We start from the raw sequence: 23,927 nt of genomic DNA, 5'->3' as shown, positions 1-23,927 counted from the left end.
TCTAGCCCCATAGCCACACGTATAGCCATTGTGTGGGTGCAGGCTGAAATCGGGACAGGAAGCTAGAGCTTATGGAAGATGCCTTCTTAAAAGAATATATGATTCTAAGGGAGTTTTAGAACTTCCTGGCACTGTCCCAGCACTCTCGGCTGAACGTCCTTCTTCTGCCACCCCTTCACGACAAACCCAAAAGTCCTTTTTGTCATTGAGACAATTATTCAAAAAAGCAGCCAACGTGTAGCGTGCTGAGCTCCTCATTCAACAAAGACCCCATTAGGGGTGTGTAGGTGGGAACCCTCAGTGCCCAGCTGTGCGTTTTGTGCATGTGTGATGGAGGCAGAGAGGAGAGCTCAGTGCAGAAAGTGCAGGCGAGTGGAGCAGAGGGAAACCGCCCATCAGGGCTTCTCCTGGGCTTTGAGGAGGGGAACGAGGGCATCCGCCCTCCATGCATTTCCCTGACTGTCCTGTGGTTTCACCCTGGCACCCATCCTGACCGTCCTCCACTTGGTTCTTGTGCAGTGAATAGGCAAGGTGATCATTGTGGACCCAGTCCCTGAGGGCAGGCCTGAGGGAAGTCAGGGGTGGTTTCCCTGACAATGGCCTCTCCCAGGAGTGCCCCCTGGACCTGGGAGGGAGGTTTACAGATGAGGAGACAGAGCTAGGAAGACCTAATAGCCAATGGTTCCAACTCAGGTAGGTCTTCCCAACTCCGAGTGGCCCTGTGTGCTCCCCACAACTGCTCCTTGAGCTTTCCGCGCCAGGCACAAAATGTGTGACTCAGAAGCACCTGTCTTGTGTTGTTTTCAGTCATATCAGAGCTTAATTCCCTTTATAGCTAAGTTTCCATCCTCTCAAGCAAAGTGGAAGGTGTTTTTCCATCTAGTGGTTATAACAGTTTGATCGCTCGGATTATGTGTAAAACCTGTTCCAGATGATTTGGAAATAATATGCTATTATTATTAGGAAACTGCTAGTTGGGAAAACCAAATTCACCTTCAGAAGTTTGCTGATCGTTTTCCACTGAGTATACCTTACGTTCTGAAGCTAATTAAAAAAAAAAAAAAAAGGAGCTCTAAATATGTCATTTAATATTAGATTTTTTTAAAGTATTGTTTTCTGTGAGTACAGTACTCAAAGTTATGTACCATAATGAATTCTTGTCAGTAGGAGTTGGCTTGTATGTGATTAATGAAGATTTTCAGTCCAAACAAAATTGTGATTTTTTTTTAAAGCCTTTGTTATGGTAGTGGGTTACGTTTTGAAATTAAGGCCAGAACTATAAGAGCATTTTCTTGTCCTGGTCTTTGAGAAGTGAGCTATGGAATTACAGACGGACTCACCTGGAATCCCAAATTGTGGTGAGACCATGGTTTTAGGAGAGCAACAGGCAGAAATGTGAGGCTAATTGTTTTCGTTTTTTAACCCTCAAGTTGCAGAGAGAAAACAGTCCCCGGAGAGGTGGAAATTTTCTTTGTGATCAAAAAGAAGGCAGCATCCGCCCTTTTGCTCCCCCGGGAAGCCCGCGCATGCCCCAGCCCCTGGGGATGTGGCCTTGCACAGAGTCGGACTCGACCTCTTTTGAAGACCGGCCGCTCTCCAAGCTGAAGGAGTCGGACAGGTGCTCTGCCCGGGAGAACCTCTATCTGGACGCCCTGTCTTTGGAGGATGAGCCGGAGGAGCCTCCGGCCCGCGGGCCCCAAAAGGAGTTCAGGAACTGCCTCCCTCAGGTGGGCCTGGGTTTTCAGGTCCAGTTAACCACTGTGGGGCCATGGGGTTGGTGGGAGGCCCTGCAACGTGGCAGGCAGGCTCCGGGGCTTAGGAAAAATGAAACCTTCACAGTGCCAAGGGCATTGCTGGGTGGCCCTGACCCCAAACTCCTAGCTTGTGCTGCGGCCAGCTATATTTTGCCACTTTGTCTCACGTTTCGTGTCCCGTGTAAACGGAGAGGTCTCACACAGGGGCATGTCCAGTGAGACACACAGGAGGGAGTAGGTGATTCTTCTGGGGAGTGTAGATCTTCAGCTTCACCTCAAATCATAGAAAATGTTTTAATAACAGGAAAGCAACTCTGTTTTAAAGAAAATACCTGACATGTGGGAGTAGCAGATGTCACTAAACAATGGCATACCCTGAAGGCCTTACTCTGCACCATGGGAAGACAGTCCAGCACTTAGAGACCCTACATAGACTAGGCGAGCAGGCAGCTGAGCTAAGCTGTGTGCTGAAATCTCCACTGCTCAGCGTTACCTTTTTCTGGTTAAGCCCTTGGTAAAGCTGGGTTTTAAAAATTGATTTTAGGAATCATTACCTGTGAGTCCATTTAACAGTTGCTCTGCCTGCTTTTTAACCTGTCCCAGGTTCTTAATGGACTGTCAATAGTGCTGTTGAAATGTGAGGAAATTATACTCAGTCACATGTCAGTGAGGCCAGGTGCCCCCCCAACCCCCACCCCAACCCGACTCCTCCGCAATAGATTCCAGCTGATGTGACGTCAGGTATGCCAGTGTTTCCCAACCTTCTCTCATGATGAGAATCACCTGGTGGAGTTGTTAAAACACAGATTCCTGGATCCCAACTAAGAAGTGCTAAACTAGAATTTTTGAGAACATATAGGTAAAATTGCATACCTAACTTAGTGCTCTGTATATAAAATCTGTCTTAGAGCACTAGTTAAGTATACAATTTTACCTATATGTTCCCAAAAATTCTAGTTTAGCACTTCTTAGTTGGGATCCGGGAATCTGTGTTTTAACAACTCCACCAGGTGATTCTCATCATGAGAGAAGGTTGGGAAACACTGAGGTATGCCACCCTGTTAGATCTGCTGGCAGTCTCACATGGTCCAGGCTCACAGCAGTGAGGAGGCAGCGGGGGTCAGGAGACTGGCCTGGTGCCCCCTGCAGGGGCCTGGGCCCCTTCCTGACCTGCACTGCGGACCGTGCTCGCTGGGGGGAAGCGCACCAGGCTGTTGACCACGCCGGCGCATAAACCTCCGTTATCAGGGCGTGTAGGATCCTTGCTCCTTCTTCCAGACCATGTCAGCTCGAAAACACCCAAGTCCACCTGTGTTCGCGTTGTCCTCTGCCAGCGCAGCTATCATTCTTCGTAAGCAGAAGTCACTGAAACTTCGTCTTTGATTCCAAACGGCGAAATTTAAAATGAAGGAAGTACTCACGCCTAAGGATGTCAAATCAACTTCAGTTAGGGACATCCATTTTCTAACTCAGTCTGTCATCCTCATCTTCTCCCACATCTCTCCTCTCCCTCTCTCTCTCTCTCTCTCTCTCTCTCTCTCTCTCTCTCTCTCTCTCTCTCTCTCTCTCTCTCTGACACACACACATGCAGGCACGCATGCAGACGTATCTGGGTCATTACAAAGCGAGGTTGGAAAGACATGTGCTCAGGGAAGTCCTTTGAAAAAGCCAGGAGGGACACTTTCTCCATGCCAGTGTTCATACAAAATTCCTGGCCAGTTTTTCTTACTCATGTGGACTCCTCCCTGGACTGCAGAAGCTCCAGCCCCTCACCACACTGTGGATCGTGGCTTTATTATCTAACCTCGAAGGGCTGGGGCAGTAGCTGGCTCCATGCGCATTTTCAGTGCTGTTGTCCTGGGGCAGGCGAGCAGAGCAAATCCCATATCACCCCCGAGAGCTCCTAGCAACCAGCACTAGCTGATTCGGATGAACTTATTTCTTCTTTACAGGAAGAAGAAAACCACAAGGGAAATCTTCAAAGGTAAGTAAGATCGAGGAACACAATAGTAGACGCCTGAAATAAAACCCCCTTGTCTGGAAGTTCCACCTGTCACTGCGGTCTGTTATCATACTCTCTTCAAAATAAGGCTTCTGAATAAGTAGTTGCTTTATTATTTTTAACTTAATAAATGTGGGGAGGGGGAGTTGTTATTAGCTTTAGGGTAAGAACTTTGCCGTTCCAGTTGTGTATTTGTGTATATTAAGGAACGATTGCGGTAAATCGTTTTTGAAAAGTCCATGGAAACTCCTCTTCTCATTTAGAATCTGGAAAAGCTCCCGCTTGCTAGGCTAGGAAACTTTATACTATACCAGTGATTTTCTGGGCAGTGTGTTTCAGATGCATCCTGGTTTTGTAGTTACTGTTCTGGTTCACTTCGGATGCTGCTGAGGTTGGTGCCTTTCCTTTATCTACCTGATCTCTGTTCCACAACATCCATCCGAGCCTGAAAGGCCAGGTCTCCACATGGGTGCCACTGATTCAACGCTGAGTGGTTCCTGTGTGGGCAGGCGTGGGGGTTAGATAAGTCCCGTCCAAGCAGGGCCAGGGCCCAGGTGTCTGCAGAGTACTCCAGCTGCCAGCATTCTGAAGCTCAGTGTTAATTCAGCCACTTCCTGACAGGACTGGAGACAAGGAAAGGGAAATCGCGCTTACAGGAAACCTTAAGACCTAATAACAAATTGATATATACATTTATGTCCAGCACTGGTTATCGCCAGCTTAAGGGCATTGGACAGTTTGTAGATTATTTCTAATATAGAAATTTCACTGACTCTGCCTTTAGTGAGGAATAATAAGATGGAAAGCCTAACAGTGGCATTTGTCCCCTAGACCCTTACCCCACAGTGACCACCACAAGAGCATGTGCCCCAGGGTGAGGGCAGAGCCATCGGGAGCTTTGCTGGCTCTGTGGGCCAGTCTAGGTGGTACAGAGACCCCAATTTTGGCCTCACCATCGTTAATCAGCCCTAGAGTGGAGAGGCCCATGGATGTCATGTGAGACCCTCTGGCAGGGCCAGGCCTGGGCATAAAAAGTCACGTGAGTATTCAAGCTTCAGTTTGACGGTGGGTGAATATCGGTGTCCTATGGGGAAGTGGTACAGTTGCAGAGACCGTGAGTGTGCCTACACCTCACAACCCTGTCACCCATCCAGAGGGATCCCGGGCCCGAGGGCCCTGGGCCTGCACCTATAGGCATGGCCAGCCCCAGGCTTCCTTCCTGGCTACTCTGTCTTTGCTCTGGGAGAGCTGGCAAGCTGCCAAAATGCTCCAGCAACCCCCGACCTAGCATGTCAGATCTCCAGCACCCAGCCTATCGAGGGAAGTCAGTAAATTCCTGTCAAGTAGAAATAGATTGAATTAAAGAGCTGACGTATTGAGGAATCTACAGCCAAAGCCACATCTGCCAGGCAGGAACTTCCCCCAAAACTGCTGCTGCTTTAGTTTGCCTGTCTTCCTGCTGCTTTAGCTCACCTGTCTCCACTGTGTGCATGTGGAGTGTCTTCCTCGTGTCCAGAGATACAGGAGGAGCAGGAACAAAGAGAAGGCCTGACTGTAGAGCAGGGAGCAGAGCAGGGAGAGGGGAGTCAAGCCCCGTTGGTAGATTTGGGCAGGGCCAGGTGGAAATTTCATTTGAAAAAGTATTTGGAAATGTATTTGTTGACCTAGTTCCATCTTCCACTTTCCCCTCTTCCTCATCTTCCACTTGGCCTTTGGAGACGGTTAGTACTTCAGGTCAATAGGGGATGAGGCCAATGGGTGAAAAAGACTTCAGATGATAGTTATTTTGTTGTGGTAGCTCCCCTCACCCCCACCCATACCGCTAGCTGGTTCTGGATCGGGACTGTGGTGGCCCATGTCTGTAGCATGGCACCTCCCATAATGCTCGGCGCTCGGGAAGCTCCCAGTAGGGTGGGGACGGAAGGCTCTGGTCAGTAGATGGAGACGCCAGGCCACAGCCAGGTGTCCCTTCCTCCTTTGGGACACCGTAGGCTGAAGGGAAGCATCCAAGGTGACTCGGAGCTTAGCCATGCCTGCCTGATAGCCCCACCTTCCACTCGTTCCCAGGCTTTGAGGGTTGGCTGTGTTCGATTCTGACCCAGACACAGGTCCTGGGACAATTCCAGAGCCATAAAAAGCCCATTGAACATCCACAGGGTCAGCTCAAGGCTGGAGAGCATCGAGCGGCTGGAAAGCATTCTCATATAATAGTTCCGGTAGCGACCTGCACGAAACAGGCACATGCCGTGCAGGTGGGTGGGCGCCCGGGCTGGCGGGCAGCTGACACTGTCTCCTCTCCCACTCCTTCTCCCAGGGCGGTGTCCGTGTCCTCCATGTCTGAGTTCCAGCGCCTGATGGACGTCTCTCCCTTCCTGCCGGAGAAGGGCCTGCCCGCGGCCAGTAGCAAAGAGGACATCACTCCGCCCCTGTCCCCTGATGATCTGAAGTACATCGAGGAGTTCAACAGCAAGAGCTGGGACGAGAGGCCCCCAGACCCCTGGGCGGGCAGGACCGAGGTGGGGCGGGCTGGGGGCGAGGCCACTGTGGAGCCTTTCCCTGACGCGTCCTGGTACCTCACCACGAGCGTCACCATGACCACGGACACCATGACCAGCCCCGAGCACTGCCAGAAGCAGCCCCTGAGGAGCCACGTCCGCACCGAGCCGTCGGGGGTGCGGGTGCTGCACAGCCCGCCTGCCGTCCGCAGGATGGATAGCATTGTGGTGGCCGGCGGGGAGAGCGTGGGCCACCCAGAGCCCGAGGACCCGTTTGCTACAGGCAGAGCCCGAGGGGGCCCGGGAGACGCTAAGGGGGGCCCCTCGGAACACATGCTCAGCAGGTGGCCTTGTGCCTCTCCCAGGCAGCCCCGAGACTACGGGGAGGGAGGCCTGCGCCCCCTGGAGGGCACCCTCTGCCCCTCCCTGGGCTTCGCCTCCCCGCTGCACAGCCTGGGGATGTCCAAGAACATGAGTGACGACATGAAGGAGGTGGCCTTCTCCGTCAGGAGTGCCATCTGCTCTGGCTCCCCCGAGCCCTCGGTCAAGGACATGGCCTGCCAGACCAACGGGTCCCAAACAACCGGGACGCAGACCGTGCAGACCACCAGCGTTGGCCTGCAGACTGAGGCCCTGCGCAGCAGCGCCGTCACCAGCAGCCCCCACAAGTGTCTCACGCCAAAGGCAGGCGGGGGCGCCACCCCTGCATCGTCTCCATCCCGTGGCCTTAGGAGCAGGCAGGTGGCCCCCGCCATCGAGAAGGTGCAGGCCAAGTTCGAACGGACATGCTGCTCCCCCAAGTACGGGTCCCCCAAGCTGCAGAGGAAGCCCCTCCCCAAAGCTGACCAGCCCAATAGCAGGACCTCGCCGGGGCCGGCCCAGAAGGGGTGCAGTGAGTCGGCCTGGGCCCGCTCCACCACCACCCGGGAGAGCCCCGTGCACACCGCCATCAACGACGGCCTCTCCAGTCTCTTCAACATCATCGACCACAGCCCCGTGGTGCAGGACCCCTTCCAGAAGGGGGTGCGGGCTGGGGGTCGGGCTCGCTCAGCGGAACCGCAGCTGGAGCCGGGCCCGGGCCAGGACACCAGCCCCAGTTCCCGGGGACGGTCCCCCAGCCCCATCGGGGTTGGCTCAGAGACCTGTAGGGAGGAAGGGGGGGAGAGCACGCCTGTGAGGCAGGACTTATCCGCTCCCCCTGGCTACACGTTCACCGAGAGCGTGGCCCGGATCCTCCACAAGAAGCTGCTGGAGCATGCCTTAAAGGAGGAGAGGAGGCAGGCGCCCCAGGGCCTCCCCGGTCTTAACAGTGACAGCCTCGCGGGAGAGACCGTCAAAGCCGAACCAGGGTCCATGGAGGTAATGAAAGCTGAGTATTCCCCACCCTCCCCCGCCAGCTCTTCCACTCCAGTGCTGGGGAAACAAACTTTGAACCTGGGATTGGACTAGGTCAGTGGGTTGGCAAACTCATTAGTCAACAGAGCCAAATATCAACAGTATAACGATTGAAATTTCTTTTGAGAGCCAAATTTTTTAAACTTAAACTTCTTCTAACGCCATTTTTTCAAAATAGACTCGCCCAGGCCGTGGTGTTCTGTGGAAGAGCCACACTCAATGGGCCAAAGAGCTGCATGTGGCTCGTGAGCCGTAGTTTGCCAACCATGGTACTAGGTCATTTGATTTTAAGAATCCTGGCTCATAATAAGGTTCTTGTGAGCTGGGGAGATACCTGTTTTATGGGAGAATGGAATAGGCAGAACCACGAACTCAGAGCTACTTTTTTTAATATATATATTTTATTGATTTTTTTTACAGAGAGAAAGAGAGAGGGATAGAGAGTTGGAAACATCGATGAGAGAGAGTCATCGATCAGCTGCCTCTTGCACACTCCCTACTGGGGATGTGCCCGCAACCAAGGTACATGCCCTTGACCAGAATCGAACCCCGGGCCCTTCAGTCCGCAGGCCAACGCTCTATCCACTGAGCCAAACCGGTTTCAGCCGGAGCTGCTTTTTAAAAGTGATTCAGGTTCTCTTCTCCGGTCTAAGCGGTGGCTGCTCATTTGTTTATCTGAGCGTTTCACTTGGGTCATCATGTGCCATCTTTGGGGATAAATTTGTGTCCTAGGAATGTGTGTGTGTAAAGTATGGGAGTCGTGTCAGGGCTTTCTGCGTGCTCCAGGTCTTTCTGTGTGACAGCATGAGAGGTGTGCAGGGGAGGGTTTGAGAGTGTGGATTCTAGAACTTTTCATGAGGAGTTATTATACAGCAGCGGGACTCCAGTGTGGGCTTCAGTGCAAACCTGCAGCCTTCCGTCTCACACGTTACTCTCTGTGCCCATGAAGCCCCCCATCATAACACTCTAAACCCTGCCTTCATGCAATACGATTAGTACCCTCTGACACATCACCTGTTATCACATTATTATCATAAGACCACACACGTTATCACATTGTCATGTAATTATTATTATATCCCTGTTAACAATATCTTCAAATCAGTCAGCCTTGTATTCTGTTCTGATGCCTCTCCACACGTGGTGTCCTCGTCCCACGCCACCTTAGAAAGCAATCCCCATTTCCACATCCAGAATGAGCAAAGTGAAGCAGCCCGGTGACAGTGCTGGGGGTGAAAGAAGTGGTGACGCCTGCCTCCCGGAGTTGAGATACTCAGTCGGTCGCTGTTCAGTAGTGATCCACGCGTAGATTTGAGTGTGTGCCCTCACCCACTAGAAGCCCACATGGACACACTCACAGACACCCACAGGCATTCTCCGGGCCAGGCAGCCCAATGGATGGCGAGGGGTGGCAGGAAGAAGAGAAACTCACTCCTTGAGCTGCCACATCTTTCCCACCCCCACCCCCTGTGGCCCGGCCCTCATGAGTAGGGAGAGGAGAATAGTGTATTCCTACATTCTGCCCCACATTTCCCACAGGGAAACAATGATGGTCAGCTTCCCAGTCTAACCCACCAAGTGGTATTTAACTCAGAATACAGAGTTTAAATCTGAAATGGGTTCAATCAGGCCAGTGACCCACTGAGATGGCAATGCCCTATGGTTCAGCCTGACCTTGACGGTCCATGGCCCCCATGTTCTGAAGCCGTGAGTCTGTGATACAGCGGTGTGCAGGCTCTGAGAAGAACACATAGCATGGTTGAGTGTTCTCAGGTCACAGCTGGTGTCCGCGGCTTCTGTCACCCCATCCTTCGGGGTCCTCAGGTAAGTGGCGCCCTGCTGAGGAGGGTTTGTATGAATGCCTGCCTCAGGTTGAAATCGGGGCTTTGTCCCACAACATTAACTGGCTGTGTCTGGAATGTCCATTTATATTTGAAACTAAATGGAAATTAATTTTCAGGATCAAAAATAAAATAAATACTTGGAGTTAAAAAGCAATCTATGATAATACGAAGAACGGTTTAACGGCCGAGTCACAGCTCTCGGGTGTGAAGATGGTTTTACCGGTACGAAGCTATGCCCAGCCCTCCGGCTCTCTGTCACGTGTCTTAGACTTCCTTCTCACTAGGGGTGCTTACCGCCTCAGAGATGGTGGCCGTGGGATGGGAGCACAGCAGAGTTCCGGGGTCAGAGCCTGACTGGAGTCCTCTCTGCCACCGTTTCAATGTCCTGGACTCTTTTTTTCCTTTTTGTGTTGTAGCCATTTTACTTGTCCTAGATTCCACCGGAATTACTTCTCGTCTGAATTGACTACTATCTATTAGGCCCACTGGAGAGCCCTTCTTGTCACTCCATAAATGTTGTGGTAGTTCTAGGTTTTCATTTCAAAATCTCCGGTGATTCTGAGTTGCCATCCTGCTCTGTGTGGCCTGCCCGGGCTCCCCTTGAATGGTCACAGCGAGACAGGGACGTAGGGGTCCTGGCTGGGACCCACACAGCGGGACTTCCCACTGTCACCCACACACTGCTTACTCTTTTCTCTTGAAGCCATAACACCCAGCAGAGAAGCCGTGAGGAGGAGTGCTAGAGTGAAGAGAATGAACACAATCTGAAAGTGTAGTTCTATTCTCCTCTCCCGTACCGAAGTGTAAAAGGGGAGGGGAGGGTTTTAGTGTGAGCGGCGGTCGCTGCATCATTACGTCAAACTGGCTGTCCTGTGCCTCCTTTCAAATACAGGAGTCGTGCGACTTCCATCTCTCTGTGCCAAAGGATGTTGGAAATGTTAAGCCAAAGGGCGACTCAGGGAAGAATGGAAGTCAGGAGGGAGAGGCCTGTGGCTGTTCCTCCCTTCGGACACAGCCGAGGAGAGGTCTGGGTACCCAGGAATGCCATGCCCCTTTGGGGGACCTCCTGCCTCTCCTGGTAGCTGTCCCTCGAGCTGGGACCTGGCTTGTTGATGTAAAACCTTTACTGTTCTTTTTTAAAGTACTTTTCAACCTACTTGCTTTTCTTTTCTTCTTTTCTTTGTCTGTCTGTTCTGTCCAGAACCAAACTGTCTTACTAACTGCCCCCTGGGGACTCTAGCCCTGCCTGCCTCACGCAGTAAGTGCTTCCATTCTTCTCCCCACGCTGTCTGGAGGGGGCATGGTGTTCCTCGTGGTTGGCCTCGGACACTCAGAAACGGGTGGAATCATCTCAGGAAGGTCTGCTTCGCAGAGGCGGCGCCCCCGCTGGCTCAGGGTCCGTCTACAGGGACGGATTGATGGCCTGCACAGTCCCTTTTGCCAAGGGTGGACTACTGGGTGCAAAGAAAGGCTCCCAGGTGATAGGGACCCCACCTAGTTTCTGCTCCCTGTGCAGTTGGCAGCCAGTGTGCTTTCAGAGAGGGGACTGTCTCTGACACAGAGCCCTAGCCTGTGGGGATCTGCTGGACCCGCTGCCAGTATTTGGTGGCACAAGTTATTACCATATGCTATATCGGGGGTGACCATAATTTAAGGAGGCTTCTTTTTCAACAACCGCACCAGAAGGAATAAGAGTAAATACATCTTGTCCTTCCAGGTGACCACAGGGACACACTGCAAACTTAGGCGGGGTGACCTAGTAAGTGCTCAATAGATAGGTGTTGATTGGATAAACAGCAAAGTCACCCCTGCTCCAAAAAGTATTCTCAGGACTGGCTTCAAAGCCCACGCCGGGACCCGTGAGAAAGCAGGAGCCTCGCGTTGAATCAAGGACATCATTGGCTCATTCACTGATCTCAAGTCAGCCGCTCAGGGCCAAAGTATAGTTGTTTCTCCAAGACTGAAGTGCTCCAAAGGCCAGAGGCCCACAGAGCCCACGGCAAGGCCCGTCGGGAAAGGACAGGGAGGTGTGCTGGGATGGCCACACGCCATTGCTCCCAGCGGGAGCCCCCAAACTGGTGCTGGCGAAGAGGTGGCACAACACGTATGGAAAGCACAGCTGGGAACTGGCTGCAGTGTGTCTGATCAACCTCTAGCAGCAGCCACACCAGCACACGCCCTTGCACACAACGCACTCTCATACTCAACACAAGCACACACAACTCTTACCACACCAGGAGCAGTGACACCAGAAGACACAAAACAGTAGCAGATTTCCCAAATCATGCGCCCCCGCATGCCCTGGGCTGAGGCCGATGTAAGGACACAGCTCACCCCGCCTAAGTTCGCATTCCAGGTATGTCGGGGCCCACGGTGTTTCCACAGGCAGGCACCTCAGGTGGTCATGGTTCTTGTCAGCACACGTGCTTTGCTGACTGAGGCCTCCCCGTTGTCATAGAAAGTGCCCACCACAGAAGAGGCAGGGACCGGCAAGAAGCAGTCTCCATGTTAGTGCTCCTCCTCTGTGGGCCCCAGAGGGGGGGAGCCGCCTCACTCCATCGCTCCCCTGTCCACCTTCCATCTTCTTCCTTGTCACCTGGTTTGTCACATCGTCTTTCAACACAGCCACTGACTTCTCTGTGTCGCTCGCCTGAGCTGCTGACTAACTACATCGTCCTCATTCTGACCTCTGCAGCTGCTTGTCACCTCTCTTTACATCCTCTCTACCTGCCGGCTGGCTCGGAGGGTCTTGGCGCTCGGTCATTGGCATTGCAGTGGTTTCCCATCTCAGCTTTCTGTTGTCTGAGTGTCATTGGGGCATATGAGTCCCCCCCCACACCCCCCCATAGGACTCCCCGTTTCCTCCTGCCACAGCTTTGCACATTGCTCTGTGCCAGCCAGTTCCCATGCGGTGGCCTGGTTTCCCCTCGTGGAGACTGAGCCCTGGGAAGAAGCATTCCCGGTGATGGGCACCATGGTGGAGGGAGTGTGGCATCATCTGTCCTCAGAAGGTGTGGGATGCCTGCAACACAAAAGCACAAGCACGCTCTGACCCCGCTTTCTTAAAATGCTGCTGCCAGGAGGCGTCACTAAAGAAAACTAGGCCTAAATTAACTTTCTGCCGGCAGCATGTTTGCACGTAGTGGGAGTTTGTTTCACCCGCTGCCAGTCGATGTGGAATAAACAGTAGCAGTGCTTGTTTTGAGGGGAGTCTCATTCCTAACACAACTGGATGGCATCAAGGGAGGCTGGCCTCCTAGGACTGGCGTTGTCACTGAGTACGTCACTCAGAAGGGGCAGAGTGACGGGATCGGCTGGATCATACCGGCCACATGGCCTGGGGAGACCACACATGGCCTGTGGCTTCCCCCCCCCCCCCCATAGGTTCCAGCCCCATTCTGACGGTGCTCTGCAAACACACCCATCTCACGGCTTTGCCATGTTTTCTCCTCATGACTGTCATCACTGACCATTCCTGTTGAGGTCTTTCCTTGCCATTTTAAGTTCTTCTCCATGAGCAAAACGTCAGTTAGCATGCAGAAGTTGCCCTCGGTCTGTTGCATCATCAAGAAGTGTGTTTGGGGGAGATCCCCCACCCCCGGAGGCGCTGTCCGTCTGAGTAACCCTGTCTTTCTCTTTCTGGCTTTGAAGGAACTTCCTTGTTCCGCGCTAGCTCCGTCCCTAGAATCCTGCTTCTCCAGGCCCGAGAGACCAGCAAACCGCCGCCCTCCGTCCCGCTGGGCCCCACATTCCCCCACTGCCTCCACGGCTCCATCGCTCGGGGACCCGGCCTCCTTGGAGGAGTTCGGGGAGGAGGAGCCGCCATCCGGGGAGAAGCTGCACCAGTGACGGGATGCAAGTTCGCATGGATTATCACGGAATAATTCACTGTAATTTGCGTAACCACACCACCATCACCCACCAAACTCTGCCCACGAGGAGAGAACTCGTTGCCCCGAGGTCAAAGAACGTGTTTAAAAAAACACACACACTCAGCTGCTGAATGTTCAACCTCCGACCTGAGATGTTTCTAGAACGAAACAGTAAATGTGCCTGTACTAACTTAATTTTTTTCATAGCTCAGAAAACTATTTTTGTCTCCCATCTTTTTTACACACAGTATATTTAAAAAAAAGGGTACATAAGATATAAATAAACTTTAAAAAAAAATAAACGTTTTAAAGATGTACATTTTAAGAGATCCTGAACACCCTCGATCTAATGCTGGCTGCCTCTCTGTTCCATTTGCACTGTTACGTTTTGGTTTGCTTTATTTCCACGTTGAAAGTAGAGCGTTTTAAGTTAATTTTCTTTTGTCTGTGTTTTTAGTTTTTAAGAATTTTTGAAAACTTCAGACCGTCTGGTAAAGTGAACTTCTTGTAGAGAAAAAGTCAGGAAGCCAATAGTCAAGACAGATGCCCTATATGCTGGAGGGAACACATGTCAGCGTTCTGGAAAAGGGCAACCGAGTCCTCAGCGGGACTCACCCAATTCTTTGTATAATCCACATACTCTGTCGACTTGCACGTCCTCGGGTTCGAGGCGCTGGGGTGCATGTACATACCGCTGCTGTGGCTCCCCACCGCCCGAGTGAGTCGTCCCGTTGTGCACATTGTGAGTTCCCTCGTACTGTACTTCTGTTGTCTTCTTGCATCGGTGATACAATATCCGTGGCTTTTTTAAATTATTGTTAAAAGGCGAGCTAACAATATGCAGTGTTTACTCAAAACGTTCTGTTTACGGGGAAAAATACTACACACGGTCATGAGGATACTGGATTGGAACCAAGGACAGTGCCTCGGAGTCTGTATGAGACAATGATGAAGGAGAAATAAAGCCTTGACATGATGGCAGCCTGTTGCCAGACCTGGTGTCTCACACGCCCTCTGTCTGTCCTCAGGGCTCAAGAGGAGAGATGCTGTAAACGGGGGTTCTCAGGCCCGGGGAGCTCATAGGAAAAGGCAACTGTGGCCAATGAGGCACCTATTGGAATATGCTGAGTGCATGGTGGTGTAGTTTCACTGGATTGCAAGAGCCTCCGGAAGTAGATAAAAAGGCAACTGCATTCTTGTTGAAAAAGCCAAAAGGGGTGGATGTGGGATCGGGGGGGGGGGGGGGGGGGGGGAGGGCGTGAGGACACTGGCTACCCACAGTCGGAATGTACCAGCCTCCATCCCTCTCCCCTCATTGGGAAAGCAGGAGTTGCCAGTGACCTGTTTTGACTCTTAAACATAATTGCTCCAAGTGGCCACCAGTACATAGGCTACTTGCCCTGCTTTTCTTCAATTTGCATTTAGTCCTTTCAGCACTATTCTTTGAATGCAATGTGCATTGGAACCAGTATAGCAAGAAGTCAGGCTGAGTCATAAGCAAGGTGTCTCTCTGAATGAATTTTAATGACACTGGCTCTTTAATACACTCTGAGGCACTCCAATCAGGGTGGCACTGACAGAGAGGAAAATCTAAATATGAGTCCTTGTGGGAACCCTTAAAGTAATGCAACTTTAAGCCATTTCTTTTAGACTCGTTTGAAAAATAGTAACAATCATACCTACTTCCCAGGCTTATAGAAATTAAGATTTACTAAGTACCTAAAGTGTGCAAGATGCTATGCTAGGAGTTGTGAACACTAGAGATGAACAGAAAAGACAAACTCCCAGCCCCTAGGGTTAAAATACAAAAATTCTTCTGAGTAAATTTGAAGATTTTATTTGCTTTATAGAACCATGAATAGAGCAAATAGAAAGGAACTCCAAAGGGCTGAACAAAATGGAAGACAGAAAGGGGCCAGCAAAAAGAAATGATTAACACGAAATGTATTGTTTCAGGCAATGTCCCCCTCCTAGGGGGAATGGAGGGAGCCTACCACAGATTATCTTACTAGTGCTGACAGGTAGTTCCAGGTTTACTAGTTAAAGGTTACATTTCTGAACCCAGCCGGTCTTGCTCAGTGGTTGAGCATTGACCCAAGAACCAAGAGGTCACTGGTTCAATTCCAGGTCAGGGCTCGTGCCCCAGTGGCAGGGTCGATCCCCAGTGGAAGAAGCTGAGGCTGCGATAAGTCTAGGTATTAAGTGGTGTTGTGTGTGTGTGTGTGTGTGTGTGTGTGTGTGTGTGTGTGTTTTCACATGAGTTTAGCATAAGTGACTCCATTTGGGGCCTGATGCTTCTTTTTAACTCAAGTGATGAGAAACACGTAGTAAATAAGAAAGTGAAGGGTAATGGAGAGTAACTGAAAGGCATCCCTGAGGAGACAACGCTGAGATGAGAAGGTGGTCATGAGCCTGGAGTGTTCCAGGAAGCTAAAGAAGGGTACTGCCTCCTGAGCAAGGGAGCTTGGGAGAGGCCTCATGGTCCACCGGAAAGTGGGGGTGGGGGATCCATTAAAAAATATTAAGCAAGGGAGGCATTTTTAGCAGACAACTATGGCATAGGATAAGAAGGGGCGAGATTGGAAGGCTTCCTAATAAAAGGCTGTTGTGTTGACCCAGAGAAACCTTGATGGTGGCTTGGGCAGTTTGTGTGCTGTTCATTAGCGTCCCCAATCGCAGACTTGCCACATGCTGCTCGTTAAAAACCGGGCTTTAAGCGGCTGCCAGGCTGGGAGCGGCCAGGCCCGGAGCTGCTGGGTCCAGAGCAGCCGGGTTGGGTGTGGCAAGGCCCGGAGCAGCAGCAGCCAAGCCCGGAGCAACCAGGTCAGGAGCGGCAGTGACCAGACCCGGAGCAGCTGGTTGTGGAACGGACCAGAGCACCAGAGGCCAGGCCCGGAGCAGCCAGGCCTGGAACAGCTCGCTCCTCGCCTGCCCCCGCCCCAAGGCTGCCTCTCAGACATGGCTGGAAACTTTTGTGGGAACTTGAGGGTCTGCTGAATCAAGTGATGAAGGCTTAGATCTGGATATGTTGAGTTGTTAGTATAGCGCTGGGGTGTTGATCTGTGAGTGCCGTGTTTGGGTTGGTTGATTTATTTGGAAATGTCTTTTGTGTGAAGTGTATCTTTGGGCATGTGGAGGTATTATTGATATGAGAAAATGCTAAGTAACTGATTTACTATCTGAAAAGGGATTTACTATCTACTATCGGGGAAAGGGAGGGAGGAAGAGACTGAACATAAACTGTGCACCTATGGATGAGGACAATGGGGGAGGGGAAGGGGGCGGAGGGTGGGGTGGAAACCTGGTGGAGGGGGGAAGAAATGAGGAACCTTTGTAATAATATGAACAATAAAGATTGATTAAAAACAAAAATAAAAAAAAACTGGGCTTTAGAATCCTGCTGTTGAGGATTCAGCAGGTTCCACTTCCGAACTCCTAAAGCTACCCAAGTTGCTCAGATAAAAGCTGAACCAAGCCTTTATTTATTCTTCCGCTTGCAGGCCAGGCCAGCAGCTTTGCCAGTGGCCTGGGGCCAGGAAGAACCGGCCTCGCCTCTTAGCTCCTTCCCTTCAGGACACAAAATTACACAGCAAGGCTCTTACTCCTGTTTTGATTTGTTTTAAGGTCTGATCCTTCTCCAAAAAGAAGTCAGCCCTTGTAGCTATTAACAGCCATTTGTAATTTGGTAAAAGTGGGGTCCTGCTCTTTAAAGTTGACTTTATAGGAGGACAACTAAGAGCTCTGGGCCTGGGAACGATGGGAGAGGGCTGGGAAGAAGGCACAGGAGTAAGTGCTGTGCAACCTGATCTAAAAGAATGGATGGGACGTCCTGCCAAGATAGTAGTATAGGTAAATGTGGTACTCACATCCTCTTACAAGCACATCAAAATTAAAACTAAACTATGGAACAATCATTGAGAACCGCCTGAACTCTAGCTGAACAGAAGTCCTATAAATACGGATATAAAGAAGAAGCCACATTGAGACTGGTAGGAGGGGCAGCGATAAGGAACAGGCTGGTCCCAAACCCATGTGTGGTGGATAGAAATCAGGAGGGATAGCTCAGCTCTGAAGTTCCCCACTGAGGGGTGAGGGGTCCCAGCACCACACAATGCTCCCAACCCAAGGCCCAATGCTAGGGAGAGAAGTGCCCATAAATTCTGGCTGTGAAAACCAGCCAGGATTGCATGAGCCAAGGGCTGCTGGAGTCCCGAGCATTCCTTTTAAAGGGCCCATGCTTGGACTTGCTGACAGACTCAGTCTGGGCATACGGGAGGGAATGGAATCATCCGGCTTCAGGTGAGAGCTAGACGGGCAACTTCCTCCTAGACCCGTAGTCGGCAAACTGTGGCTCGCAAGCCACATGCAGCTCTTTGGCCCCTTGAGTGTGGCTCTTCCACAAAATACCACGGCCTGGGTGAGTCTATTTTGAAGAAGAGGCGCTAGAAGAAGTTTAAGTATAAAAATTTTGGCTTCCAAAAGAAATTTCAATCGTTGTACTGTTGGTATTTGGCTCTGTTGATTAATGATTTGCCGACCACTGCCCTAGATGGAAGTGCTGGCAGAGGCCACTGTTCCTTTGCTCTAAAGTGCAGGATGGCATCGTATCTGATTTCCTTTTAACCTGGCTCACACTCTTCACCCACACTGGTGACTCCCTGAGATCCTGACCCCCAATTTCCTGGCCCACCCCACCTGCTTCCAGTGGCTTTTACATACAAATGGCCTGTCTTGGTTCATCCTTCAGACCTTCTTAAAACCCCTCAAAGGTTCACAGTGCCCAGGCAAGCAGCAGCTGGCTTCCTGTTCCATACCTCTCACTAAGCAACCCCAACTCCAGCCCTGGTGGGAGCCAGCCTCCGTGCAGCTTAGCCTTCCACAGGCACCTCCAAGCCCAGGACCAGTGGCAACTACCTGCAGATCACTCTGTAGCTCATGCCAGATGGCCCTCAGCAGGGCACAGGTGGCAGCTGACCTTGGTCTGAACCTCTCAAGAGGCCCTGTAACCAATACACCTGGTAGCCAGCTAAGACCACACCAGAGCATTACTACTCAATCGCTTCCACAAACGATGCGCTCCATGGGCAGACCCAGCAGGCACCAGAGCCCCACTAAAGCAAATCCTGTAACAGAGGCTCAGCCCCCGCACGACAGCTCCTCCCCTGTAGTCATGGCCAGTCCTTAAACCAGTCGGCCTGAGGATAAATCCCTCCAAATAGCAATCAAGGCTCAGTTACAACAGGAGGGCACACACAATCTATGCAAGTGACACACCTGGAGCAACAGTCTCAGGTGACCGTAGAGACTGCACCACAGAACGCCCACCAAAAGGTCAGTATTATCTCATTAGGTCACGTCCCTGCCTGCTGGAAGTTTTAAGAGCCGATACTCCACGTCCTCTGATCCCTTCCTGCCTTGGCATTTGTGGAAGCATGTGTCCATCCATCTTGGCCCCTGAGTGACAGTCATACACAGACCCACCCCAAATATATAACATGAGGGACTAATAAGTCCTCGTAGGTTAAGCCACTGAGGTTTGGGAATTATTACTTAGGGCAGCATCTCTTAGTCTCTCCTGACTGGAATCACTGTCCAAAAAAAAATGGAAGTGCATGTATAAATATTATGAAGAAATCAAAGCAGAAGATCAAATTTTCACAGCATATAAAATGTTGGTTCAGCCCTAGTTGGTTTTGCTCAGTGGGAGGAGCGTCGGCCTGAGAACTAAAGAATCCCAGGTTCAGTTCTAGTCAAGGGCACATACCTGGGTTGCATGCTCAATTCCCAGCAGGGGGTTTGTAGGAGGCACCCGATCAATGATTCTTATCTCTCCCCTAACCCTAACCCTAACCTTTCCTCTCTGAAATCAATAAAAATGAATGAATGAATGAATGAATGAATAAAATGTTAATTTATGTTAACAAAGAAGTAAGAGCTATGCAAAGTTAATTATCCGAATTGAATTCATACTATAAAAAACTTCCAGCCCTGGCCAGTGTGGCTCAGTGGATTGGGCATCATCCCATGCCCAGAAAGGTTGCTGATTCATTTCTAGTCAGGGCACATGCCCAGATTTCGGGCTCTGTCCCTGGTAGGAGCTGTGCAGGAGGCAGCTGATTGAGGTTTCACTCTCACATAGATGTTTCTCTCTCCCTTTCCCTTTCTCTATATATTTTTAAAAATAGATAAAATTATTAAAAACACAAATCTAGTTCCTTTAGCTAAGAAGGTAGATGAAAGTAAAACGGTGCTTATTGTTGAACTAATTGATTACATGTATGAAGCAGACACAACTGAACTAAATATTCCAATGATACTGCTTCCTACCCTTCCCCCTTTTTCTAGCTACACTTGTTGGAAAAGTTCAAATTGAATTCCTCTCTTGAGCCAGCAAACTGTGACAAAAGTAACTGATTTTCCTAGGGAATTACAAAGACAAGTTGGAAAAAATCTTAAAAAGCATTTTTACCAAAACTTTACTTGCTATGCAATTTTAATAATGCAACCATTTTCTCAGGTGCTTTCCCTGTAACTTAGCACAGTGGTCTCCAGCTGCCTGCATTTCAGAATCACTCAGAATAAGTAATTTACGGCCTGATCAATCGGATTCCCTTGGGTGTGGCTCTCAGTATATTTTAGATGTTTCCCTGGTGGTTCTACTGTGTAGTCACAATTGAGAACTACTGAGAGGATCATTTCTTAACCTAGTGGTTCCCAAACCAGTAATCACCTGGAGGATGAGGGCTTCAAAAACCAAATGCCTGCTTGCCACTCCAGTCCTTCTGATGTACTTGGTCTGGGATGAGACCTGGGCAAAATCAGAATTTTGCAGCACTGTTTGGGAGCCATAATCTTAGCCAGATTTAAGAATGTGAGGTCCAGTCAGATATGAAAACAGATTCTGACTCTACCTTATGTGGCATTCTGTCTTCTCATTCTGTATAATGGGAATGACAAGGTGGCTGTGAGGACTAAGTGAGATAGGAAGTTAGCAAAGAGCCTGTCATATAATACTTGCTCAAGAAGCAAGTTCATATCATCTCATTTAATTATGATCACTCAGTAATCCTATGAATCAAGGTTACTGTCCTAAGCTGACGGCCAATGGAACTGAGGATCAGAAAGGTTGTTGGCTACCTCAAGACTGCATGGTAATCATTGGCATTTATTGAGGCTTGACTGAGCAGGCACTTGCAGCTGCCCGTGCGCACTCCATTAGCCACCCTCCCCTGGCAGATGGGGCCAGCCTGTGTCAGGTGCATCTGGGCTCATCTCAGCACATCTGCCTCTGTCCTGGAGCTTACTAGACTAACTCATGTCTTGAGTTTCAGCAACTTCGTTTTTTTTCTCAAGGTTTTAAATAGCCTCAACTGACCTGTTTGACTGGTATCTTTTTTTCAATGTGTTCTGGAAAGGCAATGTCTCCTTACCACCGTTTCTCTTACTAATACGGAATCCTTTCTAAAGGGATCACTGCCTGTTCAGTCCTCACACAAAAGGATGAATTCAGACACGGGGGACTTACAGTTGCTGCACAGATTATGGAGAAGACAGGGCACTTCCACTCCTGATAATGTAATATTTTGACCCAACAGGTGAACAAAAGTAGAGAGCCACAGGACTAGATGGGGCACCCAGCACCCTCGGAGAGGACCACAGGTGTACTTTGTTTACTTATGTGTGTCCACACTAAAGAGGAGTTGCTGTGCACTGTCCCAGGTCTCCCCTCTCCCCCACCCCCTAGTTGGTGAGATAAGCAGGGGGAGATAGGGCATTTAGTCCGCCTCCTCATCTCCATTATGCCCTCACCCCTTCATTTAGGGATGGACAATTGACTTGCCACTGCTCTGGAAGGCGACAAGCAAACAGTTTTAAAAGCTTTTCTAGTCCCCAGCCCCTACCCTTGGTTGGGCCCAGGGGTGCTGGCCGACGTCAGTGCTGACTCAGGCAGCCCAGCCCGGCGCCACCCCCCGCTCCACCCTTGCCTTGGTGGCTCTCACCCCTGCCTCCACCCTCTGACTGGGCTTGCGTGTTCCACTCACCCAGACAGGCAGCGGGTGGAGGTGCCAGGCTTCCAGCTGCCTCAGGGCACAGCACTAACCCGACTATGGGCGGGCCTGCGGTGCCCGCCCCAAACAACAAGTCCACTCCTCCAAACAAAAATCAAGAGCTTTCCCATCCCCATTCAAGCAGTGTTTCCCAAACTTTTGACATATGTGTACCCCTTCTATAATTTTCGTAACGCTGAGTACCCCTCATACTCATGAGATCGTAGAGTTAGGCGCAGCTAAGCACGGTGCAGTGCATATCCCCACCAAACTCCGGTGCAACGTGTATCCCCACCAAACTCTTCCAGTACCCCTGGGGGTACGCGTACCACACTTTGGGAAACACTGAACTAGAGGGACTTCTAGAGCAGCTTCGCTGAGGCAGAGTTTACCCCACAGCTCCGCGCCGCAGGGCTGCAGGGCCACCAGTGCTGACAATTGTGCCACCCCAAGAAAGCGGAGGGAGCTTTTGGTGTGAAAAGCCACCATTTCCTCAGAGGAGACCTCTCTAGTCACTTTCTGCCTTGTTGGCTCCACCTCCATCCTCAGATCCACCCCAGCCCCTGCTGATGAAGGCAAAAATCCCGAAGTAACAGGCAGGAACATCTTCCCCTTGGGAGCAGTGTCCTCAAAACCCAAGCCCAAATTGCATTGAATCCTCAGAGGCACTGAAGATCTTGTCTCCATTTACCTGACCCACTTCGGGGAGGAGCCAGAAATTGGGCGCGCTGTTCTCAAGGCACAGACGCCCCATACAGCAGCCTGGGACCGGTTTGGAGGTTCCAGCCAGTATTAACCCGCCGCCCGGAAGACCAAATGGACAGCAAACTGCTGGTCAAGGCGAGGGCTGGGGCGGGCGGTGACGTGAGCCAGGGGCTCGCTCTAGGGATGCCCAGGGCATCGCCTCATTGTCTGGCAACATGGAAGCCCGCACTCTTGGGAGCCTAAGTAGCCACATCTGGTGAGCACATTACTCTGGCATTTAGAAAACAAAAACAAACAAAACCGTAATATGGGTTTTAGTTCTCATGCAGCGAATGAAGCCTGTCCCACAGTCCAGTCTGATCACTGCCTCTTCTTCTGTATTTGAAATCACCAGATCTTTCCCCCTGGGCAGAAGCGCACCCCTGGGGGCCAGAGCAGGTGCAGGCTGCTGTGCACCCGCCACAGAGGCGTGGTTTATATTAAAGCTTCCTCAGCCTCGCTCTGCTCTGCCACTTGCAGTGAGACAAAAGCTAAGGCGGCTTCTCCCTGGCCTCGGTGGAACCATGAATTAATGCATTACGGCTTTGCAGACATCTGCGGTGGCGAGCCATGAAGGCGGGGGGGTCTCTTCCATGTAACCTCACAGCGCCGGGCATACATTAGTAGATCTGCCAGAAATGCTTGTTGGAACTCTCATTTCCAGTGTGTGTGTGTGTGTGTGTGTGTGTGTGTGTGTGCTCAGTGCATTACAATTTAAGGAATAGACTAACCACAGAGCCTGAAAGACACATTGTGTACCATAAACATACACATAGCACAGTAATAAGGGCATTGAAATGCCAATACCTACGGTTTGCATTTGTATTCATGGCTTCACAAAATACTTTCACACGCATCATTCCTTTAATCAGCTAGGATTTGGAGGCCTGAATTGAATGCCTGTTCTCCATTAGTCACACTTTCTCAGGCCTTTCCACACTTCTCCCTTGCTCAGGTCTTCTGGTCACTTGGCTGCTCCCGCAGCCGTAAACTGCTCTTCCCGGAGCCTCTCGGAGTCCCCTGCCCACCCTCCGATTCCCCCGAGCGGCCTCCAGGAGACGCTGAAGCAGACCCTGAGCTATTGCAGAGGAAGAAGAAAGGGGCTGACAGGGAGAGGGAGGTGTCAGAAACCTCACATCTCCCCTCTGCCTCCAATCTGTATTCTTCCCTTCAGTTGGGCCCCATGATTATTGACTGAGCCCAATATGTCCAAGAATTTTAATTAATAGTATACATGACAATAATAATTTGTTAAACCCTTGACCATATACCGGGTATTGTCTCATTTAATACAATAATCCTAGGCTTCTTATGGATGAGGAAACAAGGCTCAGAGAGGTGAGGTCATTAATAGGCAGTAAGAGTTCAGATCCCAGGTGGTCTGGCCCAAAGCCCATGTTTACAGCCAACAGCCAGTACTTGTTTCTTCTGCACCATTGATCCTCTGCCCCTGGCTCAGAGAAGAGATCTCCTGAAAGCAGTTCTGAATAGCTCCAGAAACATATCTTCAGTAATCTGTTCCCTACCTGTGCACCACTTGGGGCCATCTGTGACACTAGGTTTTATGTCTATTTGTCCATTCACTCAGCAAACATATAGTGAGTACCCATCCCTACAGGGCCACTCTGCTAGACTCTGAACAAGAGTTAAATAAGACCTGGTTCCTGCCTTCAAGAGAAGGAGAGCCGTGCACACAAATATGTTCAGAACAGCTTTCTAGAACGGGCCTGAGTGCCACGGGATGCAGGGGAAGGCATGACTGCTCTGCTGGTT

General features: G+C 50.7%; 1 protein-coding gene across 8 annotated transcripts in view; it reads left to right on the top strand.

The window, feature by feature from the left end:
* MTCL1 (microtubule crosslinking factor 1) overlaps nt 1-14,356 on the top strand; it is a 113,640-nt gene extending 99,284 nt beyond the window's left edge. For 5 of the 8 annotated variants that reach the window (XM_045574901.1, XM_036418127.2, XM_045574900.1 and 2 more), the window contains 4 exons: nt 1,431-1,727; nt 3,707-3,738; nt 6,071-7,610; nt 13,142-14,356. In XM_045574901.1, the coding sequence (XP_045430857.1) occupies nt 1,431-1,727; nt 3,707-3,738; nt 6,071-7,610; nt 13,142-13,339 (2,067 nt within the window). In that variant the 3' untranslated portion in view covers nt 13,340-14,356. Of the gene's footprint in view, nt 1-1,430; nt 1,728-3,706; nt 3,739-6,070; nt 7,611-10,691; nt 10,749-13,141 lie in introns of all 8 variants that reach the window. The other 3 variants (XM_036418131.2, XM_045574903.1, XM_036418132.2) reach the window with 1 other exon arrangement.
* The last annotated feature ends 9,571 nt before the right edge of the window (nt 14,357-23,927 follow it).

The sequence above is a fragment of the Pipistrellus kuhlii genome, unplaced genomic scaffold (assembly GCF_014108245.1).
Source record: "Pipistrellus kuhlii isolate mPipKuh1 unplaced genomic scaffold, mPipKuh1.p scaffold_m20_p_6, whole genome shotgun sequence".
NCBI classification, from domain to species: Eukaryota; Metazoa; Chordata; class Mammalia; order Chiroptera; family Vespertilionidae; genus Pipistrellus; species Pipistrellus kuhlii.
This window is presented reverse-complemented; position numbering and strand designations above follow the sequence as displayed.